This window comes from Pollicipes pollicipes, unplaced genomic scaffold (genome assembly GCF_011947565.3).
Source record: "Pollicipes pollicipes isolate AB1234 unplaced genomic scaffold, Ppol_2.1 Scaffold_7261;HRSCAF=8764_pilon_pilon_pilon, whole genome shotgun sequence".
In the NCBI taxonomy this organism is placed as follows: Eukaryota; Metazoa; Arthropoda; class Thecostraca; order Pollicipedomorpha; family Pollicipedidae; genus Pollicipes; species Pollicipes pollicipes.
In genome coordinates, this window is record NW_023597054.1 from 47463504 (window position 1) to 47486289 (window position 22786).

The window sequence follows — 22786 nt, forward strand, 5'->3', positions numbered from 1 at the left end:
TCTCGGCTTCCGGTGGCCTTTTCCCCACCCATCAGAATCGTGCGTCTCGGTAGCCTGGCGATGATGTCGCAGCTTGCGTATCCACCGCCTGTGCTGCCATTTGTGACCACACATCCATTTTTGAAAGCTCGTCGGTCCTGGTGGCCTACGATGCAGTTTTTGCTGCTGACCGCAACATAAGACGGGATGCCGATGATTATGAAACACCCGTATCACACCGCTATCGAAAGGCACGTCCGCCGCGCCCGGTGCAGCCACCTGGGTCATTGGGAACAACATTGGGAACGCTGACGGAGCTTTGACCACCATCCTAACACGAGGAAGTTGATACGCAGGCACAGATAAGGGTCGGAAGCATTTGAGAGGGCATGCATAGCAGTGCACGATTAAAAAGTTTCCAAGGTCAGAGAGGGCGAAACGAGGAAGCCCACAGCTTCAGTCATCCGTGACGGACAAAAGCCTCCCGGCCCGCCGACGAGCGGTGCGGGCTGCGGCCGACCGACTGAGGAGGCTTAGGCCTTCCCACGCTGCCAACAGGTGGCACTGCGAGCGGCATAGCCCCGGGCGAGGTTGGCATCGCTGGCGGCCCTCCCGACGTCACAGAGGGTAGCTTCGTTCCAGTCGGGCAGCGACCTCTCGCGCGTCGTGTTGTGGGGTGTGTGCGCGTGGCGGGTTACCATAATACGAGGTTGGGCATTGGCGCAGGCTAATTCACAAGCAAATTGCGCGGATTTCCTCCGGCACGTGGAAAGTGCGCCTGTATGACGTGTTTCGTGGTACATCGGTGAACCTACCGGCGGCCCGGAGCTGCTGATGTCGTTCCATGGGAAACTTCAAGACGCAGCGACAATCATCAGCTGTTGCCGTGACCGAGTAGCCCCAACGTAATTTATGCAGGTGAGTCGCTAGAGACACGTGGGTTGGAACGGGTGACGTGGCATTTGCGAGTTCGTGAGCAAAGGTTGCGTTAGTTGACAGAGTTCAGCCGCGACATATGTAAGAGGCTTAAGGTAGTAAGACGTAAGAATTGCTCTAAGGCCCCTCCACACGTTATGTCGTGGACATTTATGTCGTCCAATTTAGAAAAATGCTTACGGGACACGTTTAGGGCTGTAGAGTGTAATAGTTTGGTACTGATTGCACCATGAGGGAGGAGGGAGGGGAAGGAAAACGCTTAACAGTTTGGAGTATCTATACAAAAAGTTAATTACAAACTTAAAAATTGGAGGTGCATTCAACACCGAATGCAGCCGAGGCTTGGGAGCTACATAAGGAGGCTTTGTGGATGGTCTTCATTGCCCTCGCCATACAGGCGACAACGGCTGTGAGCCACTGGCAAATGCGGCGATCCCGCGCCGTGCGTTTAACTCCACAACATCTCGTCCCCCAGAAACGCCTACCCGTGCGTCAGATGACACCCTGACCCGGCGGCGGCGGCAGCATGGCCTGCGGACTACGGCAGGCCTCGCGGCGGCGCCGCCTGGCGCTGGCCGCCGTCGCCGGCCTGCTGCTGCTGCTGCTGCTGCTGCGCTGGACGGCGACCGCGGGCCGGGAGCCGGCCGACCCGCCGCCCAGCTCGCCGGCCACCGCCAGCCGAGCACCGGAGACGGTTGACGAGCTGCTGCGTCGCGACTTCTGGTCGCGCGAGTGGGAGATTTGCGACGCGCCTCGCCGCCTGCCCGTGCTGCTCAACAACGACATCTGGCAACACCCGTTCAACACGTCCTACTACGCGCTGGCGGCGTACCCGGACCGGCGGCTGCGTGTGCGCCGCCGCGCCTACGCCTACGTGCGCGTGATTGCCATGCGCGATAGCTACCACAGGCGGCGAGCTGCACTGTCAGCTGACCTTTGCCAACCGCACCGTCAGCGTGCCGGCGCAGGTGCAGCTCATCTGGGAGCGCCGCTGGGACCCGAGCAACACCGGCCGCCTGTACGACCCGGTGCTGGTGTCGTGCCCCTGCGCTCGGCGGCGCGGCTGCCTCGCAGCGTGGCGCTGACGCCGGCGCCGTGCGGCCCGGCCGACACGCTGCTGCCGGTGAACGCGGCGCCGCTGCGGCGCTGGCAGCGCACGCGCCGCCGCCGGGGGTTCGCCGTCTGCGTGAAGGGACTCGACCTGCCAGACGACGTGTCGGGCCGCCTAGTCGAGTGGGTGGAGGCGCAGCGGCTGCTCGGCGCCGACGCCTTCATCTTCTATCGGTTCTCTACGCATGAGCGCGTGACGCGCGTGCTGCGCCACTACGAGGCGGCCGGGCTGGCCACGGTGGTGAACGTCACGCTGCCCGGCTTCCAGCCCAACTACGCTCCCGACCGGCGCCGCCTCATGCGCGTCTCCATCTGGCAGAAGCGACGGAACGAGCTGGTGCACTACAACGACTGCCTGTACCGCAGCCTCTACCGCTACCGGTTCGTGGTGCCGGTGGACATGGACGAGCTGCTGGTGCCACTGCAGTACCGCACGTGGCCGGCGCTGCTCAGCCACCTGGAGGAGGTCAATCCGCATCTGCTGCACCGGTTCGCCTCGCTCTCAGTGCGCCACGTCTATTTCTTCGACAACATGACGCGCACGCCCGACCCGAGCCTGCCCGAGCACTTCCACATGCTGCGCCACACCGAGCGTAGCGCCAACCTCAGCGGCCGCGGTGTCAGCAGCAAGAGCTTCGTCAGCACGCGCGGCGCGCTCACCGTGTTCAACCACTACGCGCTGGAGCCGCTCTACCCGTACATGCAGCACGAGGTGCGCGTGGTGCCGCGCCAGGCGCTGCTGCACCACTACCGCGCCAGCTGCCCGGAGGAACTGACTGTCGAGTGTCGAGACAACTACTACCGGCACACGGTGAGCGACACCAGTCTGCAGAGGTACCGCGACCAGCTGGTGCGCGCCGTCAACGACACCATGCGGCAGCTGGGCTCTAACAAGCGGCGTTCCGAGTCGCCGGCCCGAGACTGGCGCCTCTGATGTTGCTCCCCAGTCGTCTCGGCTCGGGGCGGTCGCCCGGGCGGGCGCACGTGCAGGCCCAGCAGCTCTGGGCCACTTCGAACAGTTCCTAACGCCGTGCCTGGGCTCGGACTAGTCCGAGGCTCATCGAAAACTTAAGTTGCACGCCAAAAATGGCAAGACGGCCGACTTTGAGTATGTGTATATCCAGTGAAGGCCTCGGCTGTGAGATATCCTCGAGCACTGGTGCATTGGTGCGTATGAAATAAAGACTGCCTTGAATGTTCCGTGCTTTGGCGCGTTCCGCGGAGACCAGGACCCCTGATTCGCCGAAAAGTTCGATGCCATCCATAGACTACACCACGACAATGAAGACATTGGCCATTATGAATGACAGACCGTTGCTTAAACTTCCTTTCGACATCATTTATTATCACCGTTCCTGTTCTGGTCGCCTTGTGCCCGACGATAACCAGGCGGAAACAATCAGCTTACACGCAGAAAGGTCGCGAGGTTATCAGAGAAATCGGCCGTGCTGGTGGCGACGTACTCTTCGTCCAGGCCTTCTTGCGTCGACGTGTCTGCTGCCACCACGTGTCAGTAGAGCCTCGAATCCAACGCTGCACCGAAGAGATGCGACCAGGTGGGAGGCATCTTCCAGCGGCCGAGCACCGAAGCGGGTCCAGGCCGAGCCGGACGGGGGTGGGCGACCTCCTGCGGCAGAGGAGCGGGTTAAGACTCTTCAAGCCGGAGGACAGGGTCGGCAAGCCTGACATGGGCAAGGTGTCCCAACCTGACCCCTGATCGTACGCCGTTGCAACGCCTTGAGCCCAGGCGGTCGCCGATCGCTGCGGCTGGTGTAGCAGCCAAACCTACCTTACGGAGACGTCAGTTGACTGTGTCTGCCAAAGTGACGGTGCTAGGACCTTTGAAAGCATCAACCGACTCAACCACACCGCACTGTTCACCGAGAAAGAAGCAAGCAAAGAAATAAAAACGAAACAAAACAGCATGAACGGAAAGTTTAAAGGAATTCGACCCATTTAAGACTAGTTTTTGAGAACGCTAATAATACATTTGCACCGTACATGCTACTCAGATTCCTTCGTGACCTTGCCTTGTGCCTCAAGCATTTTATTTACGTTGCCTTGTTTCGAAAAATTGCAATTTTAGCGTGGGCGCCAATGCGGTGGCGTCAGTCTTTGCAAGTTGCATGCAAAATACACCGAGACATTGTTGTAATAGGTCCAGTCAATACTTTAGAAACACCAGGTTCAGTTTGGGTCTACCTAGAAGTGACGCTGCATGAGTTATAAAGTGTAACCGCATCTCAACATCCAAGTGTTGTATAGACAAATGGTAGATTCAGTCTCAGCGTTCGTAGACTTACCTCGGGATGTGCTAAAATTCCAACACTTAATTATCAAAACTCAGGTAATCACCCGTTATCGGTACCGCTCATCGACATCGACATTACCTTACCATTGACATGGATCGACATTACAGTAATTGCGTCATCGATATGTAATCTGAAAGACTAAAGCATATAAGCATATCCCCTACTGGAGTGGTCATTTAATCCTACTCCCTAAAGCGGTTTTCTGCATCTCCAGGGCCAAAATGCGACGATCCTACGACCACAGCACGCTAAAGCAAGCGTATGGTCCCACTGGGCTACTGCTAAGTCGAGTACGCACCGCAAACGACGGAGGCACGCGCACCACATCGCGCAAGAGAACCCACCGAACAAGAACGGGGAAGATCACTCACGTTGAACGGACCGATCCACGAGTCGAGACAGTCGCAGAGTGACACAAGCCTCGGGGATGTTGTTCCCCTCGTACGTGTGACGCAGCAGGCAGACATACGGCATGTCACGGGTCTCGCTGCGGGGTCACACACGGTGTGGGTCAGCACAAGCGACGCGGCCCATCGCCCAGCGCGTAGGCCGCCTCAGGCGCGCAGGCGGCCCCGAATACAGAGGGCCTGTGAGTCAGGACAGGTCCGGGGCAAGAGACATCCGGGTCACTACAGGTCAAAGGTGACGGACGTGTTGACTGCGTCAGTCCTGGGCGAGGGCCGTCCGGGTCACCACAGGTCAGGGGTGACGGCCGTGTTGACCGCGTCAGTCCTGGGCGAGGGCCGTCTGGGACACCAAAGATCAGAGGTGACGGCTGTGTGGACTGCGTCAGTTCTGGGCGAGGGCCGTCCGGCTGTGGAGGGCGACCGGTGATGCGCATCAGAGGTCAGCATCTGCGGGCTTATGGCTGGGCTTCTGAAGAGTAATATTGCAACGTTCAAGGCTTTGACTAACGCGATCTTACCACCGAGCCATAAGGGCCGTTATGTAAATTTACACGATTCCATTTTTAAAGTAACATCGGGCCATACCCGGCGCTCCACATGGATTGGTTTCCAGCGGCGCGCGCCTGCTGGCCACACGGTCCCGTGACCTGTCGGTGGCATCACGCACCAGATCCGGTGGAGGTCAGACACGAACCCCAGCGCCGGGCAGGCCGGGCCGTGGCGGCGCGGCGGGCCGGGTCCGCCGGCACGGCGGCCGGCTGCGGCGGCGCCAGCGCGTCCAGCGGCGAGGCGTCGAGCGCGGTCGAGGCCAGCCGGCAGAGGACGGGTGCCGCCGGGTCTGGCCGCGCCGCCGCGTGACAGCTGGCCAGCTGCACCAGCCGCGCCAGGCCGCGCGCCGCCGCCCACGCCACCAGGTCGTCCAGCAGCGACAGCCGGCCCTCCTGCCGCAGAGTCGGCGACATGGTCAGTCGGGCTCCTGGCCGGCGCACATTACGGCACCGGCACCGGCGGTGATCCGCGGGGCGTCGCAGCACTGACCTGCGGGACGCCAGTGCTGCGCTGCAGCGATACTGTGCCACCGGGGCTGAACCTCGGGTCAAGCTTTGACAACACGTCAAGAAATACGAGCCGGACACTAAACTAGCAGATCTCACTGCACGGCTTTCCAGACATTGGGATACGATCCAGCTCAGGTGAGACCATAGGGCCCACCTTTCTGTACTTACTGGGGAGATGGGAGAGCGAATCTGGATGACAAAAAGTTGCTTGTCTTTGCACACGTATGCTGCAAAAGCAGGCATGCGTGAAGGTTAGCATTAGCCCAACGATCATGGTCATCTTACATAAACACACTTAAGTAACTCAATGATGGCAATTTAATCATTCCAAAGATGGTCTGTACCCCCGAAACGTACGGTGACTGACCGAATGCCTGTGCTTATGCAAGAGATACCAAATACGATGCCACATCACAGCCTAGGACCAATTCCAGCCACCTGCTCCGCGGTCCCCAACGGGGTATCAGCACCAGACATCAGACGACAGCCGTCTGAGACTGAACAATGAAGATCCACCAGGGACGCCACCATGGCGACAGCTCACGCAGGTAGCATCTGTCGCGTTGGTTTTCGCAAACAGGGGGCCAGAAACATTGACGTTTAGTAAAGTGCCACACTAAGCACACAATGCTTCGCAAAATACTTTGAACCCCACAGAATAATGAACCAACACCAGACGAAGGCCAAAGTCCGAACTATTATACCATCCCTCATAACAATACCTCGCCTCGTTCCTTCCATGATACTGAACCTTTGAACTTATTACCAAAATTCAGCCAGCAAATTTGTGTTGCCACAGCAGTGTTCTTTGCTGGTACAAAATTGCCATGAAGAATAAAGTCACCTCTCTCATATTTTGCTGTCTCTTTCTCTTGCAACATTCTAACCCAATGCCATATAATGGCATGGCTCCAAAAAAGATCAAGGCTGCACATCAGCACATGCACCACGTGACACGCGACGGTGAGCCCGGTAGACGCCCTATCTTCCCCGGCCACCACCTTCTACAGCCACACTACCTTCTTTAACCAAGCTATCCTCTCCATATGCCCCACCTTTCTGGGCCACCCAATCTTCCATGGCCGCCCTACCTTTTACAGGCCCCTCTACCATTCCTTGTTGTCATACCTTCTACGGCGGTCATAAGGCGAGGCACACCAGTGCTGTCATCTGGCATGCTACCGACCACAGCCTGCACACTGGGGTGACTGAAGGCGCCCACATATATGCAGGCCAGGTTGTGTAGCAGCAGATCCACTGCCAGCTGTCCCACGTTACCCACGCTCACTGATGGCTGAAACCCCAGACACACAGATGAACAGACAAGCTAAGGCTGAACACACAGATGAACAGTGCTGAACATGAACATAGCCAAAGGGTGACAAAATTGAGAAATATGATTCTGGCAATATGTCAAACCATAGGACAATTGTTGTGCCCCCTACCACAGAGAGTGCACATTGCTGGACTGGTCCAGCACCCAGAGTTGGCCTATTTTGCCAAATTTTGTGGATATACATACATATATATTATATATATATATATATATATATATATGTATATATATATATATAATGTATATTATCATTTAACATACTCATAATACTGTACTTATCAGGTCATAACTGATATAGAATAAGACTCAACACTTACCAGCACAAGTGTGTATCCAGTCAGATCAGTGGGAACTTCTTCAGCATAAATGGTGTTTTTCATCTTTTCCAGCTACCTGCGAGGACACAAACTATTGATGGGAAATGCTGCACTGAAATCTCTGCATATAATACCATTTAGCTACAATCTTCTGCCTGATGCCAATCAGAGGATATCACCTATTACAATGCCTTAGAATTGGCAACATCTTTATTCCAGGCAACAACTAAACAAAATTTAATGCAAAAGCCAACTGACCATGCAAAACATTCAGCACAATATGCCATAAGTTCTCACTTTTTCATTCAATTCAGTTATCCATACAAATGTTCCACTATGAAATATAGCAGCATAAAATTGATGAAAAATGAGCACTATGACGCAGTCTTACACACTGCTGCACCTACACAAACATGCATGACATGCTGAAGATCTGTAGGCAAGTGTGGCCCTGGAGAGACACCCTACCCATAGTTGATTCTAAATACTCAAATACATGCAAGAATGATGAATGCTAGGTTGTAAAAACAAACAAGGTAATTTGCACTGAGAGGAGTTGGTTCTGGAGTACTTTTTGAGCTAAAAAGAAGCGAAATTTGATGGGGTTATGACAATCAAAACACATTTTAGGGCTTCCGCCCCAAGCTTTCCTCTTCCCCAAAGCCGGCGTTGTTGATCTGCCCTGGTCTGTAACAACTGCATGAATCGACACAATATAAAAACTTACCCTGCTACCCTGCTCTTATAACGCGCATGGCCTTGCGCTGTACCACAGGAGTAGGGGCACCCCGCTTTATTTTCGTCGAAAATTGTCTCGGTTTGAGTTTGCACAAGTAACGCCTTACGCGCGTCATAGCTGCCGATAATCCTTAAATTATTTTTATTTCACTTCTATCTAGTAGTAGAAATAAGAAGCCTATATGACTTCTGCTAAACTTATATGTCACAGCCACTTCAGATACTTTTCTGATCGTAAAAACAAACAAAAATAATTTATTTTCGTCCCTTCACCCATTTTGAATTCAGTTTCCTTTCATGCTGGTCACATTCATAGATACACGGTCGCAGCACATGCACCTTGACATAACCTGGCTATTATATAGCTTTTTATAACGCCGCACGTACAATATCGCGATATATTATTCAAAGGGAGAAATTAAACAACACCGATCAATCAAATCCGCACTGAGTGTGTATTTTTTTATATAATTAAGATGTATGTGCGCTATTTGACCAGTTATATCTAAAGTCTAGTAGGCACTAGAAAATATTCTTAATAAACTACCTACCAAAGGTGGCGTAAGAGTTGTGCGCTGCATTGCCGTGGTGGGGCCTCCCGCCGTGGGGGATTGTCCCACGACCGCCGCGGCCGGCTTTACTGTGCCGTGGACATCCGAGGGTGGGGGCCGTCTCGTCGTCTAGCGCAGCTGGTCACGCCGTCGCCAGAAGTGCTGAGCGTCACTCTCCACTCATTAGAATGGGGCTGACAGGCTGCTGTTGCTGCGGTCTGAGAGGTGGCACCAAGGCCATCGGCGTGTTCTCTTGTGGGATGTACTTAATCTGCTAAGAATAACAGCCGCATGGATCGTTTACCCCGAAGGCCTGTATCCCAGCCAAAACGGCTGCGGTAAGTTCGAAACGCAATTGGCATGCACAGAATCCTCCTCGGCAAGAATTTACCCATCGGAGGCATTTGAAATCCTGATGGGCATCGCTACAGCTTGCGCCATGGTGCCCATACTATTCAACATTCTTCTGATACATGGGGTGGATAACGACCGTCCCGGTATGATACTCGCATGGCTCATCTTCTACGGCATAGTCTTTCGGCCTCTTCTCCGTGGGCCAGCTCGCCGCATTCGCCTTAGCCATCACCACCGGGCATCCCGGCGTGATTTCAGCGGCGGTGGTGTTTGGCTTTGGAGTGATCGCTCTGGTTTGGTTCTGGTGGGCGGCTGTCATCACATTCTACAAGGAGCTGCGGCAGTACAGCAAGCAGATCCAGATGGTGAGTCCGTAGGCTGACGCCGTGCCAGCACGCGCCGCGCAAAGCCTACCCTCGGATGCTGTGGATGGCCCGTCTGTCTGCTGAGAGGGTATGGCCCCATCGCGATGAAGCCATTGGATCTGTTTGGCGATGTTCCCTCAGCCAAGGGGCGGGCGCGTTCTGCGCTCGCTTGGGGCGTGCTCTGTGTGGAGAGAATCAATGATTTGAGACTCATGAGGACTTTGTAGTCATGCGATGTTTTGTAGCTAAGTTTAAGGCACGTGACCACTGTATTGGGGATTTCAGGCCGAATGTAGTTGCAACGGCATGATGGTGGATGCTGTGATACCAATGATTATTCCCCACCCAATCCCTCTGCAACCCATCGTCCCGTTGGCGTCTAGGATCAAATTTAATGGATTCTGGTTACCTTGGCCCGGTACATTTTATGGTTCTTGATGCTGCTTGATGCGCAGTAATGTTGTGACCGCGCGCAGTAATGGCGCCGGTATCGCGGGTGCTGTGTGTGTGCGGCGCTCGGGAGCTCGCCATTGTAATGATAAAAGTTTGAAAGTAAGAGCATGAATCTACCTGTTTTGTGATTATATACGATATGTCCTGCCTTAAACACGACAAATGGTGTACAATGATTTTTTCTAACGTTAGGAAGGAAAGTACACCCTGACCAAAAACCGTTGCTACCGGATGCGATGCCAGATGTTGCGGGCAATAGCGTTCGTCTGCATATATTTTTTCGTACATGCGTTTCTAAGCAACCAATGTAAGCAACGTGAGGAATAGTGCTAACCGATTCCGATTGATTCGTCCTATTTCACCACATTTCCGGCGCAGAAGTGACGTATTGAAAACGCGTTTCTATAACCTGGGCTGGACTTTCATTCGCGTTCGAGTACTGCTGAAGCCAACACGTTCCGGCCGTCTGGGGTGGCGCGTGTTGGTGTCTGGATAAGTGTAGAGCATTTTTGACAGGCCATACGAACGGTGGAAGCGAGTTCTGTGGGGTCACATTTAATTTACTTCTGAATTTCTTCCTGTTTCAAGACTTCGGGTGAATCTCAGTGTAATGTTCTTTCTTCTTGGTGGTGATGGAGTGAAGTGAAGATGACTGGGCCGAGCCGACCCGGTAAGCGAGTGCGTACAGATGAACTTTTCTTTTCTCAGGTAGGGGGGGAGTCCTCAGGCTCATACCTGAAAATAACACTCAACTCAGGGAAATCATTCAAGTCCAAAGGTTGGCCATGGATCCAGATGTGCGTGAGAGGAGTTCTGGGAGGCTCTGAGAAGGTTGAAAAGGCGAATCTTCTGGCTGCAGGCAGCCTTCTGATAAAAACCAAAAATCATGGACAGACTGAAAAGTTCATGAAAAACAAAAAGTTTGGGAATGAGGAGTGTGAGGTTGTTCGGGAACAAAGAATGAACACATCCAGGGGAACCATCATTGCATATGACCTTGTAGATTTGTCCGAGACCGAGATTGTGGGATGGCTGGGTGAATTTGGGGGTAGTGGGTGCTCAGAGATTCACCAAGAGGGTGGATGGAAAGATGGAGAATACCCCAACCATACTTTTGACATTTGACAGGTCCTCATGCCCAGCCAAAATGGAGCTAGATTACATCACATACCATGTCCACCAATATATCCCCAACCCACTGATATGTTTTGGTTGTGGCAGATTTGGCCACACTGAAACAAGATGCCCTGGTGATTCTTTATGCCTTCGTTGTAGGAAAGGAAAGCATGAAGGGGAATGTGAGCGCTGGTGTGTGAACTGCAAACAGTCAGGACACTCATGTATGGCCAGAGAGTGTGAAATATGGAAAAAAGAAAAGGAGATATGCAAGATTAAAACTGAACAAGAACTCTCATACCCTCAGGCTAGAAGGCAGTATGGGAAAGAGCATGACCCCCCTGTCCTGAAGTCATATGCTGCAACTGTCCGGCACCCAAGTGTGGCTCCCACTAACAAGCAGCATGATGACCTCAGGGAAAAAGTAGGAAAACTGGAAGAAAAGGTGGGTGAGATGATTGCTCTGCTTCAGCAACTGCTGATGAAACAAGGTGCCCAGGGGAATACCAGGGGGAGGGATGACAGTACCAGACCTGTAGGTAGACAGGATGAGGAAGTTGAGGTGGATGTTATAGCGGAGGGACAGAAGGACACTCAAAAAGATGAGCAGGAAACCTATGAGAGGAGGAATGATGGAGAGGTTCAAGTGATGCAGAGAGATGATGTAGAAAGTGAAAGAGTGGACAGGGAGATGAATCATATGACTGTGGAGCATAATGAGGAGATGGAGGGTTGGCAGAGAGCATGTAGGGCAAAGAAAAAGGACAAACAACAATGTAACATATCTGAGGTACCTAATGACACTACCCCATCACCAATGATTAGCCGAGCAGGGAGATCTACGGAGAGGCCGAAGAGAAACTCCAGCCAAAGGAGGTCATGGAAGGAAGACTAACTAGTATTGAAATGGAGTGAACCACGTTTCTTTCTTCTTTGTTAATAGCTGAATAGTTTGTTGGTGATTGGTTGACAGGTATGTTGAATATTTGAATGAATAGGCCAGCAAATTCAGACGTTCTCCGCGTAATTGTTCTCGTGCGGAGGGCATGCAGAGGTCGGTGGTGTTTGTTTTCATAGTTATTTTAGGACCCTTAATGCCGGGATTGTTATGCGAAATGGTTTGCAAAGTTGAGGCAGACTTAAATAACGAGTTCATGGTGTTTTCCGGAGGCAGCTGCGTTTTCGGTTTGAGCAGGGGTCGCCCGGTTGGGCTAGTCCCAGCCCACTTGGTTCTCGGAGGTAAGGTTAAACATCCAGGTGCGATACCTAATTCGGGTCAGGGGGTGGACGAGCTGAGGTTGTTTGTCTCGTGGAGGTCACCCTTCGGAGGGTGCGGGGTGATCCTTGCCGGGGGCAATGGTACAGGCGCTATTTCCACTCGCCCGGCCGGAGCGCGCCTGGTCCCGACCGCGGGGTTGGGGCTGGCTGGGGAGGGGAATAAGGGAAAGGGAAATGTGTATGTACTGAGATGTTTTGTTCGCAGTTACAGGACAAGTAGTACATACCGATGTTTGGCATATTTATTAATTTATTTATCTGATTTTTTCATGTTTTTGGTGGCGGTCCTTTGTTGGATTTCGGCGTTCGGGCTGCGCATTGGTTGTATGTTTGTGTGTGGGGATATGGTACGCGGTACAGGTATGTCGAACTGTTGTCGGCGTGTGTGCTTGACTGGACGGAGTCTGCAGTCTAAGGCAACAATAAAATGACTTTCAGCATTATGCAGTGGAACTGTAGAGGTGTGATTTCAAAGTGGGCGGAGATAAAACCACTGCTGCTGGCAAGACCACATAGTGCCGTATGTCTCCAAGAGACACACTTCCTCCCTACTGACCAATATGATTTCAGAATTCCCGGATATACTCTTTATAACGCTTATTCTGGCGCACATATTAGACGAGGCGGAGCATCAATCTACGTCAGCAACGACCTACCTCATTTTCAGGTCACACTAAATACTAATTTTCAGGCGGTGGCATGTTCGGTGACAATGGGGCATTCTCGTATTTGTGTTTGTTCTTTATACTTACCACCAAACGAGAATTTGACGTACCTTGAACTGAACGACTTGGTTACACAGCTACCGCAGCCGTATATCATAAACACGGACGCCAATAGTCGGCATTTCTTATGGGGTGCAGACCGGTGCGATTCTCGTGGAAAGGTGTGGGAAATGATAATACGGCAACATGCCTTAACAGTGATGAACGATGGTTCCCCAACCAGAATGGACGAGTACACAGGATTATGGTCACATATCGACCTGACTGTGACGTCAAGCAGTGTGGGACAATTCATGCATTGGCAAACGGACACTGACTTACACTCCAGTGATCATCTCCCAGTTTATATTACATATGATAGGTATGGAGATATTCCACCACGATGTGACGAATTTACTGGATGGAATATTAACAAGGCGAACTGGTCTGAATTTACTGATAGATGTTGTTTGCGGTTCAATGAAAGGGACGGTATGCAAAACTACCAAAACATTAGGAAGGTTTTGCTGGGGGCAGCAAAGGAAAGCATTCCTCGGAAAATCAGAAACACCAAATATAGCTGCCCCTGTTGGACTGATGAGTGCAAGGGGGCGATTCGGTTAAGGAAACGGGCGCTCAATCGATTCCGACGTTCGTACACACATCTGCATTTATTGGCTTATAAGGAGGCGAAGGCGAAAGCCAGAAGGATAATTCGTGCGGCAAAGAAAGGTTCGTGGGAAAAACTATTGCATATGTTCAATGTGAATACGCCGATACAACACTTATGGGACATCATTAGGAAATTTACCAGAAAGGAGCGATTTGCGAGACCCTTACCTGTTCTGAAGGTGGCTGGTAACAATTGACGACCCAACTGAAGTTGGAAATATCTTCGGACGGTTGTTTTCTGACATGTCGTCCTCTCGGAACTACCGAGCCACTTTTAGAGAGCTGGAATGGCAGATGATGGATCAAATGCCGTCATTTATTTCTGACAATGAGGAGGTTTATGATGATGTATTCACGATGACTGAGCTACAAATGTCTATTGCTAAATGCGGCAATACATCCATTGGACCGGATGAGATACATTACGCGTTTTTTAGACACCTACCTGATGAACAATTGCATTCAATTTTGGAAATGATGAACTGCATATGGTGTGGAGGTGATATCCCTGATGAATGGAGACACTCGATTATTGTTCCTATTTTGAAACCAGGCAAACCTAGGGAAAACCCTGAGTCATATAGACCAATTCAGCTAACTTCATGTTTTAGCAAAATAATGGAACGAATGGTCGCCAGACGGTTATCCTGGTTTCTTGAGCGGAACAATATGTTGTCTAAATATCAGTGTGCATTTAGGAATGGAAGAAGTACCACAGACCATGTAGTCGGGCTGGAGTCCGAGATTAGAAAAGGTTTTTTCTACAACAAATATACCTTGGCTGTTTTTTTGGACCTTAAAAATGCATATAATCTCACGTCTAAAGTTGCTTTGCTCACAAAAAATGTTTAATATGGGTTTTAGAGGACGCCTTATGTATTTCGTTAGATCGTACCTTGATAACAGAACCTTCCAGGTGCGCAATGGAACATCATCGGATACGTTCGAACAGGAAAACGGCTTAGTCCAAGGAGGAGTTATATCCCCGATATTGTTTAACATCATGATTGATGACGTGTGTGGAAATGTCCCGAGTGAAGTGTCCCGAGCGCTGTACGCTGACGATTGCTCTCTATGGGTACAGGGAAGGAGAATTTTTCATCTAGTTAATAAAATGCAGGGGGCGTTGAACCATGTGAGTGCATGGGCTGATCGGTGGGGTTTCCTTTTCTCACCTCACAAATGCAACGCAATTGTATTTCGGAGGTATATGAAGGCAAGAGAGATGACGAACATACCTAACTTACATATATATAACCAACCGTTAACATACACCGACACCGTCAAGTTTTTGGGAGTGATGCTGGACTCTAGGCTGAACTTAAACACGATGATGCAGTACATTAAAACAAAAGCTGTCAAAAGGATATCAATATTAAAATGTTTATCTGGAAAAGGCTGTGGCGCAGATCGTTCTACACTATTGAGAATATACAAAGCCATGATAAGACCGATATTAGAGTACGCATGCCAAGTTTTTGATGGTCCCCGTAACAAGGCAGTGGAAATGATTGATGCTATTCAAATGAATGCATTAGAATTGCTACTGGAGCCTTTAGAACTTCGCCCATTTTACCACTGATGGTTGAAGCAGACATACTTCCCTTGAGACTGAGGAGATGCGACTTGTCTCTCCGTTATTCCCTGAAGATACTAAGTCGAGAGGATCATCCATGCAGAAAACTTATGGCCAATGAGGCTGCGTTACATGAGGTAGAGACTGGATATATGAAAAGGATTTCTGGTTTCCCGCTATATGAGAGAATACTTGATATGTGCCATGAAACAGGATTCGATTTCCCAGAAGAGGTGACCTTAAAACGCAGCGTCGTTCCGCCATGGAGATTACGTAAATGTACGTTGATAAAGTTGACTAACAGGAGCAAGAGAACGCTAGATGAAGTGCAAATTCAATGTGAGTTTAATGATTTGAGAAGCAGGTATACAGAATACGAGTTCATATTTACCGATGGAGCAAAAAGTGCAGACGGAGTTGGATGTGCTTTTGTCCACGGTGAAAGACGTCAAAAATTTAAACTTCCTGAACTTTGTTCGATATTTATAGCTGAAGGATTCGCAGTATTACAGGCTCTGAATTATACACATACAAATCGCATCCTCAAATGTGTTATATGCACAGACTCCTTGTCCATTATAACAGCCCTGGGAAATCCGACTTCTGAAAACCCGATCGTGATCCATTTACTAGAGACGGTCAGTCAGCTTATTGAAATGGGCAGTATAATCATTGTCCTCTGGATCCCAAGCCATAGTAATATACGTGGAAACGAGACAGCGGATGCACAAGCAAAGATGGCTATAAGATTGAATGACGTGTGTAATTTTCAAATGGGTCCTAAAGATTATTTTCCTAAAGTGCGTCGAAGTATTCGTGAATTATTCAACAAATATTGGACAGATTACAACCCTAGGACTAATTTAAAACGCATCAAAGAAGAGGTAGGAGACTGGGTCTCCTGTAAGCGAGCAGTCCGACGCGAAGAGATAGTGCTGTGCCGGCTGAGACTTGGGCATACTCGCTATACCCACTCATACATGATAGATAGAAACCTCCAACCTGAATGTGAACGCTGTCAGTGTCCATTAACAGTGTATCACATTCTTCTTGAATGTCCCGTATATTTTCACGAAAGACGATCATTGGTAACACTATGTCAACGGTCCGGAACACAATTTTGTGTGAGGTCGCTGGTAGGAAATCAATTCCCGGATATCATTGATGGAGTGATGAAATATTTGCGACACTGCGACCTACTGAAACAATTGTGAAGTGCTGCATTTGCGTGCGGGACAAGTGCAATTTTTGCTTTGCTGTCATTGATTGCTGCCATGTTGTTTATACTATATTGTAATTGTTTGAAATGAGTTGTTTATTCTATGTATAATTTAAGCTTGCGTGCATATCTGCGTACGATGTCTGACTGGATGCTTGAGAAATGTGAGAAGCAAGGAAGTGGTATAGGAATTATGTGTAGCAAATATGTGTATATGTGTGATACGTGGGTGTGTGCGTAAGCAGAGGAGATTACATGAATGAGGTTTGAACGAGCATGGTGAAGGCAGATGAATGTGCGTGCATGCGTTAGAGTACACGGCATGGCAGATATGTGAAATTTCCATCTGGTAAATGCTTTGTTAAACGGCAATGTTGTGACTGCCGACTGACTGATGACTAACCTGCAACGTCTATCATGTGGGGAAGCTGCGGTTAAAAGAAAATGATAAAAAAGAGCCTGGCAAAAAAAACCGGACTTTTTGTTCTCTTGTTTTAGTTCACTAATCAGTTTATGTATCTGAACATTTAACACCGAGTTTTCTAGAAACTAACACCGTTTACTGCACCTCCTTGCTACACCACTATCCTGCACGAAAATTCCTGACCAGTGCGACACATTCCTTCTATCCTCTGTCGCGCTTAGTTACCACCTGTGCTACCAAACTTGCAAGACAACACTTCAACGATGGACGCCTGAGCCCGAGAGGCTATGCGCCCTTAACCAACAGCAACAACATGGGTTGGACTTTGGTATCACAGCATTATTACGAGGCGTGGGGGATGTCTGCATTTTGTGTGGGTCTTTCTTTGGATTTAGTTGTGCTGCTATTGACTGATCATTCCTGCATGGGACCGGCCTTGCAGTCTGATCATGCTCACAGAGGTAAGTTTTGGGTGTGATCGGGTAGATTGGGTCTGGTTTTAAGCATCTATTGTGTGTCATCTGTATTGGCCATGTGTGTAACCGCCTGGAATTCTATGTGCATGCCCAGTAATTTTCCTTATGCTGTATGGTACATTATGTTGTAATTTACAGTAGCGTTCCTTTTTCCTGACATACTGCTGTTGTGATGGAAAATTGGCTATTTTAATTAATCTGCCAGTGAATTTAGCAAAGAAGTATACAAAGTGATGAAGTACAAAGCATACAGTGATAGGAAGTGATGCAAAGGTTTACTAACTGAAGCTATCATACCACAAAATGTCTACATCCATTCAGAAAACTATGGTCTGTTTTGCTGGACACCTACAAGACATCCATGCTTGGATCTTCACACTGGAATATGAAACGTGAGCCAAGCCAAATCACACTGAATCTTCAAATTATTCATGTGTAAAGATATTTTTTGGCATTTGTCTACCTGAAACTGCCTTGGTTATATCATGATTCCAGTCAGGGTGTAGTTTCCTACCTCGCATTACAAAAGAGCATTGTACATCAAGTGTTGTTTTTAAGGCAGAGTATATCTTAATTAATTGTAAAACGGGTCATTATACTCTTACCTTAGAACTTAACTAATAATGATACTGAACATCCGACTGTGGCAAACACACCAGCTGCGACACCGGCGCCATTACTGTGCACGGTCACCGCATTACTGTGCATCAAGCAGCATCAAGAACCATAAAAATGTATGGGGCCAAGGTAACAAGAATCCATGAAATTTGATCCTTGACCCCTTTCTCTCAGAAATAACTAGTTGAATACTTGTGCAGTGGGATAGAACATGACAGGACTTTTTTCCAACATCTATATTTTTCAAGGAGCATTGTGGATTGAATTTTTGCTAATCATTTTAAATGAACACAAGCAGTGATGACATCTATATTTCATAATTTTGACCTGTGCGCTTGAATAATGAAATATCACTGACTGCTATAAAATTGTGTTCTGGCTTTAGTTCACAAAAACTCAGGTGTAGCATGCTCATGGCTCCAGCATGCTTTTAACATGCTTTCAAAGGAACACTTGTGGGCTCACATGCCTATTTACAACTTAGATGTAACCATTGACTTGAAGACAGCAAAAAAGGAAACTTTCCAAATCTGTGCAGACCCTGACATTGGACACCAAAAATAAACAATCATTCCAGCTCCCACATTCTAATGCCTGATGCCTGCTTATAAAGGTCATGGCTACAGGAGATACAGATGGCTGAGCCAAAATATCTTGATGACCACAACTAAGCATAGGGTTAGAAATACATGTCCCAGGATCATCAGTATAGTAGTACATCTCGCTACTGCATCCTAGCACCAGATACCCTGTGTGTGGAAAGGGTTGCCCAAAGTATGACAACTAGGATGAAAGGTTTTGAAGTGCTGTGCAGAGCGTGAGGTTTCAAGGTGATTTGCTACAGGACATCAGCTCTCTGGTCATTGTTCCACCGTCCGTGTGCCTCACATAAGCTGCACTACATTTGCAGAGAATACTTGCAGTAAGTGTTTATGATAGGTGAAAATATGTTGAGAAACTGTGGGAGACTTAAAGGTTTTCAGGGCATTGAAGCTTTAAAAATGACATGGCTTACAAACGGGATCACTCTGAAATAGTTGGTCAGACACCAAGTCAGTCCTGATAAAGTCAGTTGTCTGTGTGGATTGCATATAATTTTGGGAGGACGCACATTACGTTCTTCCAATGACATCAGCCGATTTTCAAAGGATCATTGGACTGTTCTTTCTTGGCAGGACGACGTGATACACCATCTGGATGGTTTGCCACCCTGAGGGCGGAGGCCAGCCCCGCCATAGAGCCGACGCCAGGACCGTCCAGGAAGGCCGCCGGGACGCCAGCCCTTCAGCCCTTCACGAAGAACCCAAGAGACCGAGTCGATGACGACAGCGATGGCGACGACTTTGTGGATCCCCGTCACGTCAGATCGTTTGACCTGTCGGCGCCCGCGGTGGTCCGCAGCGTCCCCCCCCCCCCCAACCCTCACCGCTTGTGGCTAGCCCAACGGCCGGTGCGCACAACACCATGTCGGATCTCCTACGCAGGATGCAGAAGTCCATTCTTCAAGATCTGGACGATCACCCTAAGCATGACCCGACATGGCACAAGGCGCTGTCGGCATTCATGGCTAACTGATGCGCCGCCACGTCCTCCGTCGCCCCCCCCCCCCCCTCCTGTCAGAGCCAACTCTATGCGCAACGTCAACTAGGTTAGCGGAAAAGCGTGGCCACCACATCCCTGTCCCCCGGCCGCAGAGGCGGAAAGCCTGTCGACTCCGTGGACGGTAGCGTGTGCTCGCTGGTCGTCCTCCCAAGACCGGAAGTTAGCATCACCCGTACCAGCGGTATCTGGGACAGCGTCGTGCCGCAGCGCCGCACAGTCTGCAGGACTGCGTCGAGCAAAATCGAGCGCTGGGTCGCAGAACATGTCATGTCAAGTTGAGGTCATGGAAGGGCGAGTTGGGTAGTTAAACAGACAGCGCACCATAGAAATGTTCTCATGCAGGCTGTTTTCTCTCATTTCAGTGTTATGATCATTGCATGTTCATCAGATGCCTTGTCCTGGAAATATCCCGGCCTTTCAGTAAATGCCTATAGCTACAAGCTTAGGCTTAGTGGGGCTTTACTATCTGAGGCCTTTCTAGTTGTTTCAGATACAGGGTTTGAGGTGATGACACACATTTAAGTCTAAAGGTGCTTGGGTAAGTGTGCAAAATATCTGGTGTGAGCATGTATTGAAGAATAGAGGTGTTGCACACAGGAACATATAATGCTTATCTTGGGGCGTCCAGCCGCTCCCTGCATGCCTGTACCGGGTGCCGGCCGGCTCAGACTGCTGCTGTACGTAGGGCTGGGAAGGAGTCCGATTTAACCTTGATTTGTCTTCGTCTTCGTTGTGGCTATGGAACCGAGGGTGGCTTGATACGATGATGTGTGACGATGGCATGTGATGGTGTATTTGATGGCTTTATGATGACGATGTGTTTGCCTGCGGACGAGAAACTGTACGCTGTGCTAGGTGCAGTCTCCTTTTTGGCTGCATAAACCACTTGGACAGCTTGTGAAGGTTGTTTTACTATATTTGTGAGAAGTCCTTTGGACGGAATGTGTTATGTCTGGTTTAGGCGGAATGTGTCTAAACTGTCGTCGTTTCCTGTCTGCTAAGGCGTGTTCTGCCGGTCTGAATACACTTGCATGACATGTTGAAGCTGATGGTCTCGTTCATATCACCGTCCATGATTTGAAGGTGTTCGAGTGTTTAGCCGGGATTATTGTATGAGGACCACTGTACCATTGCCATAAGAAGTCAATGACGTTCGGTACAGTGCACCATCTCATTTAAACGCTATGCCATTAAAAGTACAGCCGACGGGCTTCCAAGAAATGATGGGAAGTGTCAGTTGACGTAGCGCGAGACCTGTCTGCTCCAACTGGGATCCCGTGCATTGGGTATTCTCGTTGGATCATCCCGGATTCCGGTTTTACGTTGTTCTTGATACAATTTACGACATGGAATAAACTAGCAATCTAGGCACCTGTATAAGTAACATGGCTTAGGTCCCGTTGCTTTCAGAACGGATGTCCGGGAGCGTGTGCAATTACTAATAATGTTTATTGGTCATAGATTCTCACCAGAGCTCTGGTTTTGCCGAATTTATTGAGGAGAGCATTGAGCACGGGATTGATCGACCTTGGGTACGGTAAACGTGAGGTTTGGATGTACTAAATGAGTGCAATTGAGTCTAGGTCGGGGTCCAAATGTTTATTCCCTCAATTGTTAAATTACGCTCCCATTCTCTCCTTACGTTCCTCATGTGGGTGCCTTAGGCACATTTCTAAGAGTACATTTAGGTTCCTATGTCTTTATGTTTTCCTTTGGTATCTGAAGACTGAGTGGCAGAAGTGAGTCAGAGATTGGATATGAGATCGAAAATATTGCATCGTCCAAAATACCTCAAGAAGGCCTGCATCCATCCGGATTTTCATCAGTATGACGTGCTATTTTGTAGGGATCCACGCCTTTACGACAGAGTAATGTGGAAGTGAGAGAAAGAAAAGGGGCCGGGCATAAGATCGCTAGCTCAGCTGCGATTTGTCCGCGGCCCGAGAAGTCGAGGCCCTCAACGAAATGCGATCTTAAGGCCCTGGACCACGTGGCGATCTTATGACCATTGGACGGCTCTGTTGACGGCTAAACTGCTCACAAAAAAAGAACGCATAAAAATAACAGAAAGAAGCGAACGCAAAATAGTTGGGGAAGTGTCGCTGCGTTTCCATCGCTTTCATCCAATATATGCTCGACAGTGTAGGTTTTAGTGGCCTCAGCTTTCCTGCTCCAAAACCTTGTTTCTCGTTGTTCTTGAAAGCCAGTTGTTGAGCTACAGTAAATATAAATGTATTTACAAAATGATATTATAAATCTATTTGTCATTACCACTGATATTTGGTAAGACAAAACATTTTTGCCAGAACATTGATAGCTCGGCCATTTCGCTCAGCACTATTCTAACACCGCTTTTGGCGGTTGCTAGGATACGCATGTACCAAAAAATATATGTCGTTCGTCTGACACTGATGCGTCCATGAATTGTCACGGTATTCGGAAAATACACTGCAACATTTGTATTTGCTCTCGATATCCATGGTTGAGGGACGGAAAGCATTTAATTAGCCTATATAGCCACAAAAAGCTTTATAAAATGTAATACTGTAGAGATAAGCAGCTTTAATTCGCAATGCCCCGAAAGTACATTAAATCATGACACAGCCCTGGCGTGTGGGGCATAATATTCTCTACCAACGCAGGAAAAAGGATGCCAATCATAAGCCGCGAAAAGAAGCGCGGGTGTTTCACTGTGCCGTAACGCGTAACTAAATCAAATTGTGGACAAATTTGCGAGAACAATTCGCCCCGGAGAACACGGAGTGGGGCCGCCAGAGCCGACCGATATACCCTTTGGCGCATTGCGGCACTTAGTACGTCAAGGCGCCCCCGAGGACAGCACAACCTATGCCGGCCTGCCGCGCCGCGACCACGGCCACAACAAAAGGGAGGCGACCCACTTGTTACCGGAAGCAGCGGCCACCAAGGTCGTCGCCGTCCCTAAAGGAACCCATGCCCAGGGGTACGCTCGACCGTCCCGGAAACGCAGGGCTGCATCCCGCGGCATGGCCCAAAGTTTGCTAGGCCCAGGCAGTCGCTGTAACCCAGCCGTGGAGTCACGCCGCTCGAGCGCACACACTGCGGCTGAGCCGAGCTGAACCAAGCACCGCTGCAACAAGATCGGTTCAACACTACATGCATCGCTTAAAGCGAACGATACAAATACAACTAGATGTAAGCGAACG

General features: G+C 49.6%; 2 protein-coding genes and 1 long non-coding RNA gene across 3 annotated transcripts; 1 reads left to right on the forward strand and 2 right to left on the reverse strand.

Annotated features, from left to right (window-relative positions):
* Positions 1-1804: 1804 nt before the first annotated feature.
* On the forward strand, positions 1805-2959 carry LOC119111546 (uncharacterized). The gene is made up of 2 exons (XM_037235358.1): positions 1805-1827; positions 2053-2959. The coding sequence occupies exons 1-2, from the start codon at positions 1805-1807 to the stop codon at positions 2957-2959; spliced, it is 930 nt and encodes a 309-aa protein (XP_037091253.1).
* A 384-nt stretch (positions 2960-3343) lies between these two features.
* Positions 3344-4793, reverse strand: LOC119112372 (uncharacterized). Its single transcript, XR_005095708.1, has 2 exons — positions 4709-4793; positions 3344-3652 (listed from the first exon to the last, which is right to left on the reverse strand). It is a non-coding gene; the product is annotated as an uncharacterized LOC119112372 (long non-coding RNA).
* A 173-nt stretch (positions 4794-4966) lies between these two features.
* Positions 4967-8295, reverse strand: LOC119111547 (proteasome assembly chaperone 2). The gene is made up of 6 exons (XM_037235359.1): positions 8179-8295; positions 7456-7527; positions 6931-7096; positions 5971-6029; positions 5637-5685; positions 4967-4995 (listed from the first exon to the last, which is right to left on the reverse strand). Exons 2-6 carry the CDS (start codon positions 7516-7518, stop codon positions 4967-4969), a joined length of 366 nt encoding a protein of 121 aa, XP_037091254.1. The 5' UTR covers positions 7519-7527; positions 8179-8295.
* Positions 8296-22786: the final 14491 nt, after the last annotated feature.